The following is a 19547-nucleotide window of genomic DNA, read 5'->3' as shown; positions in this document are numbered from 1 at the left end:
TTTAATTAGTCTCTCTTACAGAATGTTCTAGTTCTTTCTAATTTTTTTTTTGTCTAGCTGTTTATAGTTGCAGGTACATCTCTGTATCCATTTCTGATCAAATCCTTAGAAAACTGCCATAAATGAAGCTAATTTTGGAAAAAATATGTGCATGCATCGAAGGTTTTAGATTTCATGTGCCTACTTATCCTGCAGAAAGGATGGGTCCGAATATCTACTGCATCTGCTTGTGTGTCTATCTGTGTGTCCTGTTATTTCTGTTGTCCTGTGACTCCTACCGTCAAGCTACCAACCACAGTGTCCCATATACGCCTGGAACGTCACTAGTCTCAAGGGCTTTTGGCAGAACACCCAGTACCCATGCCCTCCTTCCTAATATCCCCTGAAATATGGAGGAGGGAGCTGGTACTCAGAGAGACTTCCTTGCAGCAAAAGCTATTGTATCTGTCCATTCGTTGTTTAAGTCTAAAGCCTCCCTGGCCAGAGATAGATTAGCAGAAAGCTGGAGACCCCTGCCCAAGCTGCCCCCGCCCTTTCCTTCCACCTCTTCAGCCTGCTTCCACACAGAGTGTTATTACGATGCAATGCCAGCCCACAGAAGCCACTTGTGTGCCCTCAATGAGACTGTGGTGGGGCCGCCGTTCATTACGTCACACAGTCTTTGCTTTTGGAAGGCTCCTGGGAACTATTGCTGTCTGGCCTCTGTGTGAGCAACGCTTAGGATTTTCCTGAGCAATTGGTTTGTGTTTATCTCACAGACGTTGTAAACTGTATATCTGACAAGCTTGGCGTCCCTCTTGTGACCCACAAGCCAGCAGTGGGGGTGCAGAAATGTAGTCGTAGCCTGAGAAGCAACTCTCTTGTGTGCTCGCCTATCTTGTGATGCCTCGGTTTTAATTTACACTATCTTGTCTTGCTTTGTATCCTATTGTAAGCTACCTGAAAAACATTGAGAAGCAGATAAATAAAAGAGATGCGAAAGAGCTCCACAAAGTCTATTTCTGTCTAGTTTCTTCAGCACTCCCATGGTGCTCTACTTTAACATCCTTCCATTTACAGACTTAAGGCTTAGTGCATGCAAGTCAGTACTGCAGCCATACTGACCTTACAATAATTGGAATACCCAGATAAAGTTTCGGAAAATATTGTGATTTTCCCATCTCATTCTTATGACCCAGTGGAGTCAATGCCATTGAAATGACCGTGCTTCTTTGGAGCAAAGTGTACTTTAACTCTAATTATTATAAAAAGAGCCAATAGCACTACTTAATAGTGAATGACACAAAGGAGGACCCTAAGTATCAGAGAGAAACTGTTAGTGTCTGGATGGGCTTTGCTCAGGGAGTTTCCTACAAGCAAATAAAGAGATTCAAATTTAAGAAGAGAGGTGACAGCATGAACTGCAATCAAAATGTATGTAGAGTCCATCTGGGTTCCCAAAGACCATCTTTCACATCCTTGGTCGCCAGGGAAACAACTTTCAAATCATCCTGAGGTACCGATGCGCACCTCTTTGAAGTGAAAAGACTGACCACCCTGGGTGTTGGTGAGGATGTGGGAGAACTTGCACACACTGCTGGTGGCAACGTAAAATGGCTTAACTGTGTTGGAAAAGAGCTCTTTGTTCTTCAGGGAGTTATGTTCATATCTACACAAGATCCTGCCATTCCCTACTAAATATTTACCCAAGAGAAATGAAAGATTATGTATACACACACAGATTTGCACATTAACGCTCACAACAGATTGGTTGTAGTAGATAGAAATGGGAAACAATACGGCAGCTAGCCATCGATAAGTTAGTAGACATGAAAATTATGATATACGGTTTATTATTAATAGTCTGTCATTAGGATAAATTATTCCAAAGTACAAGCTAACTAAATTAAAATTTTTATATACAATGATGTTAATAAACCTCACCTCAGAATTATTGAGGTAAGAGCTTAATTACTGCTTGATTTTCTCTCTCTCTCTCTCTCTCTCTCTCTCTCTCTCTCTCTCTCTCTCTCTGTGTGTGTGTGTGTGTGTGTGTGTGTGTGTGTGTGTGTATCTGTGTGTCTGTGTCTGTGGGTCTGTGTGAAGACAAGCATGCAAGTACCACAGCAGGTATGTAAAGTTCTGAGGACAACCTCAGGCATAGATCTTCACCTTCCGCCTTGTTTGAGGCAGGGTCTCCCTCTGGTGTTCACTGCTGCACACCAGGCTTTCTGGCCCAACAGCTTTCAGGGATTCTCCTGTCTCCATCTCTGTTCTTACCGCAGGCACTCTGGGATTGCAGAAGCTGTGCTACCACATAGGGATTGACATTCATTGTGGGAATCTGAACTGTACTCCTCAGGGTTTCACAGACAGGGCCTCATCCACTGACCCATTCCCCTAAGCTCTACATTGATACAAAGTTCTAGAACATACAATCTAATACACAGTGTCAGGAAACAAATCAGTGGTTATTTATTACACATTGGAGTAGAGAGAGAGATTAATAATGGGGACAAGAACACTTTAGAAGGTGACACCAATGTTCATTATCTTGATTGTGAAGTTATTCACATACAAATACATTCAATTTGTCAAGTTGTATGCCTTAGCATTAAATCTCAATATCTTCAATAAAGCTATTTGAAAATGTCTGGTATTAAATGGAAGCTACATATGGTGGCTCACTCCTGTAATCCCAGCACTTGGAAGGCTGAGGCATAAAGACAACAAGTTTTGGACCAGCCCAGACTACATAACAAGACACTCTCAAAAATAAAGGAAGTGTGTGGGGAAAGAGGAGGGAGGGAGGGAGAGAGATGGGAGAGCAAGGGAGAGAGAGGGGGAAAGGAGGAAGGGAGGGAAGAGGGAAGGGAGGGAGAGAGAGAGGGAGAGAGAGAGAGAGAAAGAGAGAGAGAGAGAGAGAGAGAGAGAGAGAGAGAGAGAGAGAGAGAGAGGGAGGGAGGGAGGGAGACTAAAGGTGATCTTGTAGACACTGCATGGAGAAGCTTAGCTCTACCTTCTGTTCTTTCACAGAACTTTGAGTTTTGAGTGACAGGAGTGAGGCAGGGCTATCACAATGTGTACTCTCATTCTGGGTCCTATCCTCTGGCTTTGTACCCTACTCAGAGACATACTCTCTCATCCTGCTATTGAAGTAAGATCAATGCACAAAAAAGGAAGGAAAAGTAGATTCAAGCTTAAAACACTGTCCTGATGGACTCTACTCAGTGATAGACTCATTTACCCAGAGAACAGACTGTTTATTCCAGGGACATTTTCTAAGAAAAGAGTAACAATTTCATCCAGATATCCAAGGACCTTTTAGTTAAGGATTGATGATGTCACAAGCTCAAACCCTAAGAGATTCTGTTTGTCTTAGCATTAGTAATTATAGCTTTAAAAGCAAAGTTTGGCTTGTCTCAGAGATGCCTTCCCCATTGCTTCTCTTCTCTCTACAAGCCTCTCTCCTCCTGTATCTGCCCCCCATGCCCTTCCAGCTCTCATCACATCTGATCCTCACCCTCATTTCCTTCAGCACCCATCTCTAAGACAAGCTGGAGAGCAATGAACAGGGTAGGGTCCCGGAAGAATATGAGGATGACTGTAGCTGAGACACTTAGTAGCCGGGGACATGGAGAGTGAAGAGTCCACCTTCGAACCAGACAACAGGACTCCTAGTGGAGGGAGAGGAATACCAACTCACCCACACAACTTCAACCCAAAATTTACTCTGCCTACAAGATGTGCAGGGATAGAGATAGAGCAGACATTGAGGGAATGTCCAGCCAATGCCTGGCTACACCGTGGGAGAGAGACAACCCCTGAGACTATAAACAACACTGCTACTATGCTTGCATGTGGGAGCATAGCATAGCGGTCCTCTGAGAGGCTCCACCCAGAAACAAATCAAAACAGACACTGAAACTCACAGCCAGACGTTGGGGGAGCACCCAGGAAGCCCTGTGGAAGTGTTGGGGGGGGGGGGAAACTAGAAGGACCTTGAGGGGACAGGAGCTCCACAAGAAAACCAGCTGACCTGGGCTCAGGGTGTCTTAGGGAGACTGAAACACCAACCACAGACCATGTATGGATTGGACCTAGGCCCCGTACACATATGTAACAGATGGGCAGCTTGGTCTTCATGTGGGTCCCTTAGTAAGGGGAGCAGGGGCTGTCTGTGACATGGACTCTGTTGCCTGCTATTTGATCACTTCCCCTGGAGGGGCTGCCTTGCAAGGCCATTGTGGAAGAAGCTGTTCTCAGTCCTGATGCAGGTTGATGTGTTGGGATACGTAGATGGGGGGATATCATCTTCTCTTTTCTTTTTTTTTTTATTAATTTATTCATATTACATCTCAATGGTTATCCCATCCCTTGTGTGATATCTCCTTTTCTAAGGGATATAGAAGGGGCGTGGCGGAACAAGAAGGGAGGGGGCTATGGTTGGGATGTAAAGTGAGTAAATAAGATATTAATTTAAATAGAAAAAACAAAGCTCATTAGAGAGTGCTTGGTACAGAGTTTGTACTCACAAATTCTAGACCAAGGACTTTAAGACTGCCATCAGCTTCCCCATCTATAAAATGTCACTTAGCAGAGCAGTAGATAAGATTTCACAAGAGCAATATGTGTAGTAAGCTTCGAATCCCTACCCAGTTCTAGCCAATGGACAGGATACTCTCCACAGTTGAGTGGAGAGTGGGGTGTGACTTTCACACGAACTCTGGTGCCCCATATTTGACCATGTCCCCTGGATGGGGAGACCGGGTGGCACTCAGAGGAAGGATAGCAGGCTACCAAGAAGAGACTTGATACCCTATGAGCATATACAGGGGGAGGAGGTCCCCCTCAGTCACAGTCTTAGGGGAGGGGAGTAAGGGGAAATTAGGAGGAAGGGAGGAATGGGAGGACACAAGGGATGGGATAACCATTTAGACATAACATGAATAAATTAATAAAATATATTTTTAAAAAGATTTCACAAGAGCATGGGGGAAAAGCAATGCCCAAGAAACACAGATATTTTAAAATGGCTGCTCCCCTCCACTACACTACCCTTTTTCACACTCATACTTTCTTCCTTACAAAGGGAGGGAACGGACATGGGTCTCTCCCACTCTTACCTGGAGCCAAAGTTTGTCATGCTGGGACCACTTCCCTCCAGCAATGCACTGAAATGTGGCGTTCTGCCCCACATTCACCTCCACATTTTGGAGTCGCAGGAAATGAGGCGCTTTTCCTAAGAGAGAAAACCAAAGAACATATGAGGCTAGGATGCAGTTGCCCACTCCACTTCTCCATCAGGGACAGCAGGCCAGGGTAGGCCCCAAGATCTCGGGATGTTTGCCCGAGAAGATGCCTGGTCAGATAGAGTAGATGGATCACTTCAGAGTGACATCTAGGGAGTAAACAGGGGAACATGCTCAATTCGCAGGTCAGAAATCTAAGACTCTGAGCATTGCACAGTTTGATTCAATCAGGCATCCAGAAAAAAAAAAAGGAAGCCAAGGTATGAATCCTGTCCTATGAGATCCCCAAAGTTCCTATGAGTAGCTACTGTGTATTATCTCTCTGCTCACTTGGCCCACACATCTCTACTGTGGACCTAGAGTGAATGTTGTCCCTGGGAACAACAGTAGAAAAAGGAAGAATCATAGAACTGAAAGCTCATCACATATACATTTATATTATTACATATATATATACAATAAACTACCTACAGCAAGAAGAACCATGAAACAATCAGGAATTATATAAATGTTACATTCATAGTGTTTTGGCTATTTGTACTTTTCAGCCTTGAAGAAAACATCTTTCCTATCTTGGTGCCTCTAGAATTCTCAATGCAAATCAACTATCTGTCATATCTCTTAAAACTTAAAACTCTTTTCAACTTAAAACATCTGTCTAGACCTAAAGACATCTTAACCGCCTAATCAACTAAGCTTAATTGTAAAACTAACCTATGTGGTCTTCAACCCCATCAGAGACCTGAGAAGGAATAGAATTAATTCATCTCTCAGTTTGTAGTTCATCACCCAGGAAACTCAGGATGGGAGCTGAGGACAGGAACCTGATAGTAGGAACTGAAACAGTGACCATAGAGGAACACCGACTACTTTACTGACTTGGTTACTTTAATATGGCTTGCTCCATATGTCTTCTTATACCATCCAGAACCACCTGCCTAGGAGTGGTACCACCAGCAAATGGGCTAGGCCATCGCACATGGATAACTAACCATGAGAGTGTCCCCCCCCCCCCACTGCCCCACAGGCCAATCTGCTGGGAGCATTTTCTCAGTAGAGTCCCTGTTTCCAAATGACTGTATCTTGTGTCAAGCTGACATAAAAACAGCGAGCAAAAAAACAAAAACAAAAACAAAAAAAAACCCACTTAGCATGTATTATCTATTCTAATTTCATGATATCTGTGAGAAGCATGTGCTAAAGGGCAGAAATTAGCATCAGCAAGTCCAAAATTGTTGTGATGGCTAACTTTAATTGTCAACCTGACACAACACAGAATCAAAGAGAGTCTCAAAGAGGGAGGGACTGTCTACACTGGGTTGATCAGCAGCCATGCCAAAGGTGATTACCTGTTTCTAGATAATTTTTTTATTAATTTATGAGAATTTCATACAATATACTTTGATCATATTCACATCAACTCCTCTTGTACCTACACTCTTCACCCTCCCCTCCCTACCCACCCAAATTTGATTTCTCCCCTCCCCCCCACCCCAGTCTCTGCATCAAGTCTAGTTTATGCTGCCCAACTACTTTCTGGAGGGAGTCTGCCCTGGAGTGTTGTCCACCTACCAGGGTCACATCACTGACGAAGAAGGATGCTCCCTCTTCCTGCATCTATCAAACACACTAGCCCCTAGGCTAGTGGTAGAATTTCACGCCACCTCTTACATCCATCCTGGGATTTTATTTGGCTTGAGCTTCCACAAGTCTTGTGCATGATGTCGCAATTAGTCAGAGTTCCTATCTGAAACTGACCTTTTTTTTTTAACCAGAAAACACTATTTCCTTGATTTTATCCATGGTCTCTGGTTTGTACAGTCTTTTCATCCCCTCCTCCACAGTGATCCCTGAGCCTTGTGGGTAAGGATGTGATGGTGTGTATGTACCATTTAGGGATGAGCACTTTAGAATCTCTTATTTTCTGTACATTGGCCAGTTGAGAGTCTCTGTGTCCATTGCTACCTGCTGTAAGTAGAAGCTTCTTTGATGGTGGTTGAGATTCACTGAGCAATAGCAATAAGTCATTAGTAATCAGTCATCTTAGTACTATATGTTTATTTAGCAAAACAGCACAATTAGGGCCTCCCCTGGGGCCTGGGGCCAATAGAGCCATGAGCTCTTGGTAATGTTAGGCATGGTTTCCATCTCATGGATTGGGCCTTTGGTACAATAAAACAGTGACTGGGCACTCTCATAACACTTAGGCCGCTATTGTCCCATTAGGCATATCATATCATGTCAGCTGTTATTTTAATTTTCAGGGTTCAAAAACTGTGAAAAGTTGATAATTTTCAGATTTTTCTGTTTTTGTTACATTTTTAAAAATTGCTTTCTCCTCCTATGTCATGCATAGCACTTTCCAGAACTGTGAAAGCTAGCCAAAGTGGTGAAGCTTCCAGGTCAGAACCAGCTTGATTTCTCCACGTGCCATGACTCAAGCATATGGAGTCTTAGAAGTACGGTCTCATCATCAATTTCTGGAGTCTGATCAAGAGCATTGATGAGAGCCTACAGTGCTTGGGGTTCTATGGGACCCCACTGGACAACAACCCAAAAAGAGGTAACCTTCTTCTGTTACTTAGGATTTTATTTGCTAACATGTGGTCTCTAATTGGGGTATTGTCCTCCTCTTTCAGGGTAACTCCATTAAAACTCTTCCATAGTATACTTATGTACATATTTTAGAAAGCACCTACAGTGGTTGGCTTCTATATGACTTTTTAAAAAGGCCTTCACTCTTAGTGCTCCCTCCTCATACTTGCTCCTTTACACTGTTCTTCCTCCAATACTCCATGCAAATTTAACTCTTTCTATCCTGTCTTTCCTTTTTAATCCTTTATAGTACTCTATTTATATCTCCTCACTTGAAAGCTCCTTCCTCTATGGCCCCTTACTAATTCCCTCATCTCTGTGGGCATCCTCAACAAGCACACACATCTGACTCAAAGCCAACACCAACAAATGAGAGAAACTAGGTGGACGTTTGTCTTTTGCAGCCTGGGCCATCTCACTGAGAAGCATTGTCCTTAATAGCTTAGTAGTCTATTGTGTAAATGTGCCATAATTTCATTGGCCATTCATCAGCTAATGGGCATCTATGGCTGTTTCCATTCACTAGCTATTATGAACATAGCAACAATGGACATGAAAGAGCAAGTATCTCTATTCTAAGATATAGAGTCCTTTGGGTGTATATTCCCAAGAGTGGTATAGCTGAATCCTGTGGGAGATTTATTTCCATCTTCTGAGGATGGATTTTCCTCTACATTGATTTTCATAGTGGTTGTATCAGTTTGCATTCCCATGGACAGTAAATAAGTGCCAAGAGAAAGTGTTTCTCTTTCTGTAGGAGATTATCTCAGTTAAGTTAATTGATGTGAAAAGATGCAGCCCAGTATGGGTAGGGTGCCATTTGCTAGGCAGGCGATCCTACATTTTGTGATTGGAGAAGTTGAGCTGAGAACAATAAACAAGCGAGCAAAAACGCATGCATGTATCCATTTCCCTCTGTCCTGGACTGTGAGTGTAGGTATCCGTTTCCTCATCATTTGCTTTGAGCTCCGATTAAGATAGATTGTAACCTAGAATTTTAAGCCAAATCAATTCTTTACTCTTAAGTTGCTTTTTGACCGGGAATTTTATCACACAACAGAAATTAAACTGGAACAGTTACCAAAGTTACAGAGCAGCACAGAGAAACAGAAACAGCATTCAGTTCAGTTCCTTTTGAGCCCCAAATGCAACTTCGAAGTAGCCACCCTCCTGCCTTCTCGGCCTTGAGAGGGAAGATGGTATTATCAGACATGCCTCAGAGTGCAGAGGAAGAACTCATGAGACAGACTGTGGTGACTCTCCTGGCTTCTCTGTTTGCTCTCAAACATTTTATAAGGAACCCCACTCCACGCTACTTTCCCCTGTGGATGCTTTGAGCTATCTTGACTACCAACATGGGCCACCACCTATAAGACTCTCCAACCCTCAAGGACTTCAGTGCGATCGAGAACACTTGCTGTGAGAATGTGTATACCATCTGCTCATGTTTTTAAACCAGCTGACAACGGTTCAGATACCGCCACATGCTACTGTCAGGGCCCTGTGGCTAAAGTGTCAGGGGTCCAAGGCCCGGATGAGACCACTTGTGCTGCCTGTCTCCAAGTTTAAGATTCCTGCACTATCCATATGATAAATGTCACGCAGTTCCGACGGCTTAAAATTGTTGTCCTCTGTCTCTCCTGTATAATTCTGTAATGTTATTTTTGGAACTTTCACTTCCTCAACCAGGAATGTGCAAACGCTATAGGTCTGTTTTTGTTTCAGTTTTTAAGGGAAGGGGATACCCACCCCCATTCTTGGTAGGGAGTGTGTCTTGGCTCCAAAGTTAAGATGCCCTGTTGAGTTTTGCAAAGGCCACACTTTTCTTACACATCTGGACATGAGTCAAGTAGTTAAGTTTTGGGACATGTCCAGTGACAGATAGTTCTTGTCACTGATTGGCACCTGCCTGTTTCTGACTCCTCCCCTCTTCTCCCTTTTCAGCAACATAGCTTCCTTCTTGATTCTTTCATTTTCATTCTATCTACTTCCTCCCTTCTCAATTCAGAATGTGAGAGGTTGGAATGTCCAAGGGGGTTAATACGCTGGGGAAACACTGATGACTCCGATGTACAGAAGAGACTTCAAACCCAAGTCCCCACAGGAACCAGACAGCTATCAAAATTAACAGAGTGACTGCACTGTAAACCAAAACTAATAAAAACACTACCTTCTTGCTCCATCTTTTTTTTTTCAATTTTGGAAAGATATTTCCATAAAACAAGGGAAAATGTAGCAAACAGTATGAGGACTGGTATTTGGGAGCTGTCATACTACATTGAAAGGGAGGCTCGACCACTAAAGGTCAGCAGAGAGTTGGGTGTGGGTGGGAGCTCTTTGCTCAGAGCTATCAAACATCTGATTTATCCAGAAAAATAAAAAGGGCATATATTATGTGAAATCTCTCACCCTAAAATCTTGACTAAGTTTGAATGACAAGACTGTGCAGTCTTAGCCAAAGCCTCCAACAGCCAGGACCCTCCAGTTTGTGGCCTCTGATAAGTTGCTCTTATATTATTCAGTCTCCTGGAACAGTTCCCACAAGCCAGCTGTGCCCTATCTGGACCTATAAATCTGGTAATGGCTCCCCCCATTCACACACTGTGAGAACCATTGGATTGCAGGAATTTTCTCAACTATCTTCTCATTCTGCTCTCTCCCCAGAGGCCCCTACTCTTGTCTCTATTCTCAGAGGCCCTGGATCATCCGTGACTCAAGATCAGTGTCTTTTTGTTGGGATCCTCCTTGTGTTTGGTCTTCCTGGGGTACCAGGCTCCTCTGAGTCTCCTTCCATCCCCCAGTTCAGCCCCTTCTTCAGGCAAGCACTCGCCCCATCACTCTTTGCCCTCTGCCCCTGCACTTCTGGGAATGAAATTACTGCACCAACATCTATTCACCAACATTTCACCCAAGAGGAGGTGACCTCAGGTCCCCCAGGCAGTCACCAGCCAGGTTTTGAGGTCCTCACTGAGACCGAGTTCCCCTAAAATGGGATCCTGTTGAACAGGGTTAAGAGGAAACTGGCTGTGTATTTGGGGCAAAATGCCTTGATGCTGGTGACATTTAAACTCCTGCAGATGTCAGCGCGGCATCTGAAGACATATTATTGTGCCCTTTATCTCGCTCTTTAAACCTGACAATGCTCAGCAGGAAGCCACACAGTTGAAGTGAAAGCTCTTACATACATTAGAAACACTTGCTGATGCTCTGTAGGCTGAGAGACATGGCCCTGCGAGGTTGTGATGGGGGCAAATAGGTTTGAAAAAAAATTCTAAAAGTCAGCTTAGGAGTTAGAAAGTTTGAAACTGAGTGAGAAAGTGTGCTGACATTTATCAAAGTTATAGCTGCAGTGGCCCTGCTAATGGTTGATCCCAAGACCCAGAAGAGGATGATAGCTATGGTCAAAATATTTCTGGAATAACAACAATCATCAAAAAAAAATTAAATGGGCTATAAAATATGGATGAGAAAGTTTCCATTATAAGAGAAAATAATTTATTTGCAGGATTATGTCTGACTTTTGGTCACTGTTCTGGAAGCTTTGAGACAAACATTTAAAGCCAGCTTCAATGTGTAGAGGAGAAGACTGCAAATCAGTAATGATCGTCTATCCACAACTTTTATAATAATTAATTGAATCATTTATTGATAAGCTCTGGTCATATATCAATAGGAAATATCTTGATGGACAGAAATGGAGACTCATAAAAAAAATTGAAGACATATGGAATTGCTCTTTTCAGTACAGATAAAATCTTAAACACTTTTGAGTGAAGTTAATTCTAAGGCTGAGGGTTTGGGGAAAACACTAACAGTTTAACAAACAGCTCAGGAGTCAGATAGGTTACATCATGTGTAATCCCATGAGCAGACCCAAGGCATGTGTTCAGCATCTCAGAGGCAGCAGGAACACTCAGAGATCTGGAAGCAGCCATACATGGGACAGCTGCCTCCCAGCCTAACCAATCAATTCAGACTAGTTCTCTCCAGGGCCTGAATGCAGTGCCCATGGAGCCACCACTTTCCAGAGCCAATGCTTGTCCTTAGTGCTGCTATTTCACAGAAAGTCAAACACAGAATGTACCTGGATCCAGAAACAGAGCCTCATAAGACCTGATTAAGCTAAAAGGAGACTTTTGGGTAGATCATGTTCCAATCTAACTAGTCTCCTTTCAGAAAGGGGAAATGTGGGCACAGGAAGGGACACCAGGGACTTATACACAGAGATAAAGGACCAAATGAGGTTGCACTGAGGAGCACATATGCAAGCCTAGGAAGATAATCTCTGAGGCCAAATTGTCAACACCTTAACCTTGAATTCCTAGCCACAAGGGCTATTAGAAAAATGTAGTGATCATTTAAGCCAACCTAGTCTCTGGCATGTCCTGACAGCAGCTCTTGCAAAGCCATAAACCATCTGTTACATATAGCATAATCGCAGTGGTAGCTGTTTTCTTTTCAGCCTCACTCACTTTACCGGAGGCCTATGAGGACAGGCAATGAATTTATCTTCTGCAGTTCCACAATCTCAGACACTGAATACAAGCTCAGTAATTGCTTCCAGAGTGATGAGTGGCTGACTCTTCACCACCCTGCTCCAGGTCACCATCGTTTCTTGCATAGTTCTAGAATGTTCTCTCTTATAGTTTCCCCACCCTTCCTATGGCACTTAAACTCATACACCATACAGCATCCTCTGTGAGTTAACTACAACTGTTCCATCCCCAAACAAGCCTTTGTAGCGTTGCCTCTCTGCACTTTGACTAACGTCCACTCACAATGATGCTGGAGGCCCTGAGTGATGAGGTCCCAAGTCACCTGCCCAACGCTTACCTGGGACATTGTGGTACGTCATCTACCAGGACACACTGACAGCACTGGCCTGTGTTCCAAAGCAGGACTTCTGTTTTTGGAAAATTGCAGTTTCCTCTGCCTAGAAGCTTCCTTTGAGAAATCTTAAAAAGCAAATTCCTTTCTCTGATTAGAGGCCCAGCTCTGACCATATCTTTGAAGACCCCTCCCACAGCCACACTATTGAGGGAACCCTGCAGAGTCCCACTTCCCATAGTTGTCATGTTCACAGCACTTTCCCTTATCCAAAATTATCCATTGCTTATCTAGTATTAGACACTTCGATTACTTTCATCCTTTTCACCCCAATGCCAATCAAAAGCCATGAGCACAAGAGCCAACCCTTTCTTACTCAACTCTCTGCTATGCCCAGAAAAACTCTTGAACACACAGCTCACAATCAGTAATTTACTTGTTGGAATGAAGGATGGATAAAACCATGAGCTAGCAAATGAACTGAGCATACGAGCTGTTGGTGCGCCCCCAGAGGACTATACACACTAGCAGTGTTCGCTCATGTCCTTGATGTGACTTTCTCCAATTCCAGCTACTCTTTCATGGGCCTCGCACTGTGTTTTCTGGCAAGGATGTGCTTAAGCCCCCTAAGCACTGGGTTTGAACACAGCCACAATACACCATGCAGAAAGAAAGCCAAGGTCACGTCTTCTAGAGCTACGTTCCATGGCCCATTTGCTGGGTAACCGGCTCTAGGGATTCTATAGGCATGCAATAGACACTTCTCAGCAGGAGGGAGATGGGGCTTTCAGGAGAATCTTCAATTCACAGAAGTCCTAGTGAAAATAGGGAAGATGTCCAATGGTCCTTAGGGTAGAAAGCCATCCAAATGCCCTCCGGGGATGCTCTCCTACAGAGATACAACAAAGAGAAGGGAGTATTTGATGGTGGTCTACAGGACTTGGAGATAAGACATCTGAGGCTAGGGCATCAAAACTAGGTATTATATTGAAAGTGAAGCTTCTCGCCAGAGCACAGAGCTCCAGGACCCAAGGGCAGAATATACCATGCTGTATTCTGCTAGGGAAAACCAAGTGTCACCTCCAAGGAAGACCAAGTCCAAGCATAAAGATAACAAGTTTAGGTAGCAAGGGTGAGTGTGCTGTATGGTGGATAGGCATATGCACAGGGTGTGAGGAAGACAAAAAGCCCATTGGGAAGGCTGCTCAAAACTGAAGAATGAGTGTGCAGTTGAATGAAAGCAGTAAGAAGAATAGGTATTTCCTGATCCTGTTGTCCAGATTTATTATATCTCATTGATGATAGTGATGAAACTAATGAGAGTCAGGGGAGGGAGGACAGGCAGTGCGGGTGAGGGAAACCCATCTGCATGATGACCATCTAAACCGTGCCTTGCTGGGGACTTTGGTTCCTCTTCACATGAGATCCACTCCAGCAGAGACACTTCCCAGGCCTGAGTAAATGGACGGAACCATCAAAGACACCCTGAAAGACGTGACGTAACCTGGAGAGCAGTGAGAGTAATAAGGGATCTAAGCTCAGCGTTTCTAAGGCGCTGGCTGATTACTGACAGAGTGAGTCTCTCTTAAGGAGATATGAAACCCAGTTCCCCCAAACACTGGAACTTGGAACTTGGCATACATTTTTTTTCCAGAGAAGATGCTTTAGACTAGTGAGTCAGACCATGGTGGTCTTATCCCAGGAAGCTGAAAAGAAAGGATGATTCAAGGTCTGGCAAATGAATGTGAGCAGAAGAGCACCATGACGAGGCTGGCACGAGGCCTATGGGCTGGTATGTATGTTTGGGGGGGGGCGGCAGGAAAGATTAAAAGGCACATAGATAAGTACCCATGATGCCTCACGAGGAGACAGTAAACTGGTACCTTATCCATAGCATCATTTCTGTGGTCTGAATAGGCTTCATCTTTCAAACTCATTCGAAAGTTGGGTCCCCGAAGCCAGTGGCACAAAGAGGGCAGTATATGACCATGACAATTTACAGTTGGCTGTCTCAGAATGTGGTAAGATGTGGACAGGTCATCACAGTGGAACACTAACGATTCAATACTGGTGTTAGGAAAAGTGGACAGAGAGTCCCTTCTCATTTCCATGTGATGGTCTGCCTGAACCTGTGCCAGTGTTATGTCCTTCAACCTCCAAAAACTGTGAGCTAATTAAACCTCCTTTCTTTATAAAGTTAGTCTGCTTGTACTAAGAGGGCTATTTATAACAGTAAGAGCCTGCTTCAGAAAATTTGAGATGTCTCAAATACATAACTTAATGATGAGCCTTGGAAAAACAAGAGTAAACCAAGCACCCAAGTGGTAGATGAAAAGAGATCATCAAAACCAGGGCTGAAATTAATGGTGTAGAAACATACTACAAATCATCAATAGAACAACGAGATGGTTCTTGGAAAAGATTGACAAGATCGGCAAACCCTTAGTCAAATTTACCAGAACAAAAGACACAAAGCAGTAAATTTAGCAAGGAATTGAAGACATTAGAACAGATACCAATGAAATTCAGAAAATCATAAGAACATATTTTTTAAAAAAAACCCTACTCCACTAAATTGAACAAAAAAAATAGTCTAAAGGAAATGGGAGAATTTTCTAGATGCCAAGTATTCAATTTGGAAGTCTTTTGTCTTAGATTCCTATCAGGTTCTTTGGATATCAAAATTAAATCAATATGAAATAAAAAGTTAAACAAGTCCATAATGCTCAACAAGGCTGAAATAGTAATTAAAATAAGGCCAGGACTCTATGAGTTCATCGCAGAATTCTACCAAACCTTCACAGAAGAACAAGCTCAACTGTAAATGGGATGTCTATACCAATCTGCCTCCTCAGAGTCTCGGGAAACATAACAGGAGACGGAAAGAATGGAAGAGCAAGAAGAGAAGAAGGGCTCTGTGAATTGCTGTTCTCTGGGCATGACATGACTATTGTTCATATGAATTCATAGCATCTGTTGTTCCCTTCATACGGCCCATACAGTTGATGGCTATAGTGTCTTGGGGCATGGGGGGGGGCAGTGTCCTTTTTCTTTAAGTGTGTGACCACGGGCAGCTCACTATGCCTCAAGGAAGAACCCTACAACCATGCATATATGGGAAGTACTAATTAGACTCTGTGGGTTTTAAATAATTAATTAATTAGGAAGGAAGGAAGGAAGGAAGGAAGGAAGGAAGGAAGGAAGGAAGGAAGGAAAGAAGGAAAATATGAAGCTGGGAGGGAGCGTAATGTGGGATTCTGGGAGGAACTGGAAAGGGAATGATGCACAGATATGCTCAAGATACATCCTATCACATGATGACATTTTCAAGGAATAAATTAAAAATTTAAAAATGTCAGCCTGCCATGGATATTTCATCTGACTAAAATATATTTGTTCAATGTCTCATGGACATATGGGAGAGTGGAGAACTCCCCCTTCCCCCGAGGTTATCTAGAACCAAATGGCTGCCAAGAGCCTGATAGGAATCTAAGACAAAAGACTCCCAAATTGAATACTTGGCATCCCAGCTAACTCTGGCGTTGGCTCCCATGGTCCCTAGGCATCCCCAGACTTTATACTCTCAACCATATATCTATAGGGGTAAAGTCAGAACAGCTGTCTGTACCCAGGACTTGGCTAGATGGGAGCCATGGCTCTTTGCTGAAACACATCAAAGTGTCTTTGACCAAATAGTCCGAGGAGGAGAGCTTCAAGGAGGATTGACATGCTGCTGAGGACTCTTGATACTGTACCATGAGTCCTAACCACCAGGAAAAAAAAAATCTCACCTTGTGCCTACACAGTGTTGATGAGTGCATTTACAAGTATTTTTAAAGAAATAATAGCTTTGGGGTCCTTTTCCCTGTGGGCGAAAGAATGTGCTAATTGGCTTCATGTTTAATGCTGTTCTTGTTGTGTTTTGTTTTGTCTTGTTTTAAAGACAATTGCAGAAGAATCTATCCAAAGGCCTCTCATTCTTCCACTTCAGTGGTCTGAATCCCACTAATAAACAATCAGGACTTTAGACTCCCTTAATAATGGAGAGAGATTCAGACGAATTGTTTTGCCAGTCTCTGCAAATTCCTGGAAGTGCCGCCTGTTGAACAGGCCAGCAAAATTATGGATTTATTCAGGACTGATTGCCTTGGGTATGTAAGCAACTTTGAGGCCTCAAGAGAGAGCGTGAGAGATGCCTGTGAGACAAGGAATTGGGGGTTGCAGCCTCATGATTACCCAGTCTAGCACGGAGAAAGGATGTGTTGGACTTACTGCACGGATGAGCAAGGACCCGAACCTCGTCCACAGCGATGTAACCAGGATGTCCCTTCAAAGAGACGGATTCAAATATCACCTGAAATATACAGGGCTGGTGTCAGTTTCATGGAATCAGTTGTCTACTTCACCTGAAGAAGCCACCCACACCCCAATCACTTTCTATGTTCCCATCAGAACCAGCCAACAATGTCTCCCATTAGTAGAATGTGCCATGCTGCCAAGTGACTTGGGTTTCCAAACATGGCAGAGAGCCCACAATCTGGTGACCAGCAAGAGAAGCCAGCCTTGTGGAATGGCTTAGTGGATTTCAAAAATAACACTTATCCACAACAGCAAACAATCTGAAACGAGGCCCTGGGCCCCCATTGGTACTTCTCTCATCATGGTTTCAAATATATTACAGAAGGAATTATTTACTAACAGCCTAAATTCCTTATTGTTTTAGAAACCAGCATAAGCCGAGGACAGTTGATTTCAGTGTGATTCTGCGGTGAACTTGGAATTCGTGTGTGTGTGTGTGTGTGTGTGTGTGTGTGTGTGTGTAAATTGTATATTTGTATATGTGTTTGGTGACCAGAAGTCGACCTCAGGTGCCACCCATTTTGTATTTTGAGATAGAGTCTCTCACTTGGCTTAGAATTGTCCAAATAACCTAGATGTTCAATCTAGAGATTGCCTGCCTACCCTTTCCAAGCACTGGGACTACAGGAATGTTCCACTGAGCACCTGCCTTCTTTTTACAGGGGTGCTGGGGATCAAAGTCAAGTCCTTATGTCTGCACCATTTCCTAAGGCTTCCTGGACTTCATCACACATCTTCAAGACTAGCTGCAATTTCCCTGGTTGTAGCCAAGAGTCAAAGGAAGCAAGAAGTGTTTCTCCTCTACTCTGATCTTACTGAACCTTTCTACTTCCGTGGGGATTTTACAATTGGGTGTTCTTTGCATCCCTCTCCTCTCACTGAGGAGCACTGAGCATCTGTCTCAGCACCATGGCCAGGACCTTTCACACTGCTCATTCACATTCCCCCAAAACTACATTAGCCACCATCTCAAACTTGGATATGACACTCTGCGATACTTGGCTGGGACTCTTCCCCTCCAACCCTCTCCCACCCCACTATTGTTTTACCCGTTCCTTAGCCTCACACAGTGCCTATATGCATGCTTCTCTAGAGTTGGAATAGTCTAGATCTTCCTGCACTCTGCCCAAGCCCAGATTCTTTCTACCATGTTGGCTGCTAACCCATGTGAGTCTCTCTGTAAGACTAACTCCTTCACACCTCTTTCTGAACCCTGTCAAGCACATTGTGGACTTTCTTTCTCCATCTCCAAACTCTACCCAGTGTTCCCCTTTTGTCTTGCACTTGCCCAATCCCAGAAGGGCTGACTCCTCACTTCCTACCCACAAACCGAACCATCCTTCACACCGACCACGACCTCTGCAAGTATTGCCAGTGCCCTTGAACCTGCTTGATCCCTGCCGCACTTTCCAGAATCTTGGCTCCCTCGGAGTTCTTTTGCTATGCTCTATTCCCAGGCCCTCCTCTTTTCCCTATGACCTTAACATATAAAAATGGTTTTTAGCTTTTCCTATTCTTGAAAAAAATAACTCTTCATAGCAATTTCTTCTCTTCCGGCAGTTGTATTTCTATCACAATTCTTAGTATTTTAATAATCCATTACTATCGATTCCTTACTTCCACCATAAAATGTTAAGTAGCAGGGCGTAGTGGCACACGCCTTTAAGCCCAGCACTCAGAGAGGCAGAGGCAGAGGCAGGTGGATCACTGTGAGTTTAAGGCCAGCCTGGTTTACAAAGTGAGTCTAGGAGAGCCAAGGCTACACAGAGAAACCCTGTCTCAAAAAAACAAAAAACAACAAAAAACAAAACAAAAGTTAAGTATAAAAAGTCTGATCTTTCTCAAATATTCCTCTCAAGATTGTTTCATGATAGACACTGATATTCTAACTAATAAATTTGGTGAAGGTCCCACATGCCCAATCTCTTCTCTTACTTTAAGAAGGAAGATGATGGGGCTAGAGTGATGGCTCAGCAGTTAAGAGCATGGGCTGTTCTTCCGGAGTTCCTGTGTTCAATTCTCAGCACCCATATTGTGCCTCACAACCTTCTATAACTGTAGTCAGATGAGACTTATGCCCTCTTCTGGTGTGCAGTCATAAATGTAGACAAAACATGCACATACATAAAATATATAAATTTTAAGTGCATATGTATTATAATATATTATTTTAAAAAGTGAGTTCAGTAAGTTCCTATTTTGAATCCTAGTGTCTTCATCTATAATTGCAATATCTACATGCAATCTGTATGCAATAGTTCTGAGCATACCTCATGTCACCTACGTTGCCTTCCAATGGACCATCCCTCCTATAATACAGTGTTATTATTTGGGTACCTAGGCACCTCTATCGACTTCTACTTCAACCTCATCCCTTATCTTTGGTGTCTGTTTCATTCTATCTTACTATAATTTCTTAAATATGCCCCTGATAATCCATCTCTATTATTACACAGATCATAGAAAGCATCTGGGATCAGTACCAGTATTTTGATTCAGCCCTTAGTTGTTTTTCATATCTACCAACTTGATGAT

General features: G+C 43.4%; 1 protein-coding gene across 16 annotated transcripts in view; it reads right to left on the bottom strand.

Moving 5' to 3' along the window:
• Positions 1 to 19547, bottom strand: part of PTPRT (protein tyrosine phosphatase receptor type T) — a 1106784-nt gene that overhangs the window by 694711 nt on the left and 392526 nt on the right. For all 16 annotated transcript variants that reach the window (XM_084776217.1, XM_084776209.1, XM_084776218.1 and 13 more), the window contains exons 4-5: positions 16926 to 17007; positions 5106 to 5221 (exon numbers count right to left, since the gene is read on the bottom strand). In XM_084776217.1, the coding sequence (XP_084632343.1) occupies positions 5106 to 5221; positions 16926 to 17007 (198 nt within the window). The remainder of the gene's footprint in view (positions 1 to 5105; positions 5222 to 16925; positions 17008 to 19547) is intronic.

Source organism: Acomys minous (assembly GCF_964271855.1).
Source record: "Acomys minous genome assembly, chromosome: 3".
In the NCBI taxonomy this organism is placed as follows: domain Eukaryota; kingdom Metazoa; phylum Chordata; class Mammalia; order Rodentia; family Muridae; genus Acomys; species Acomys minous.
Note: the sequence above shows the minus strand (reverse complement) of the source record. Positions and strands in the feature narration are given on the sequence as shown.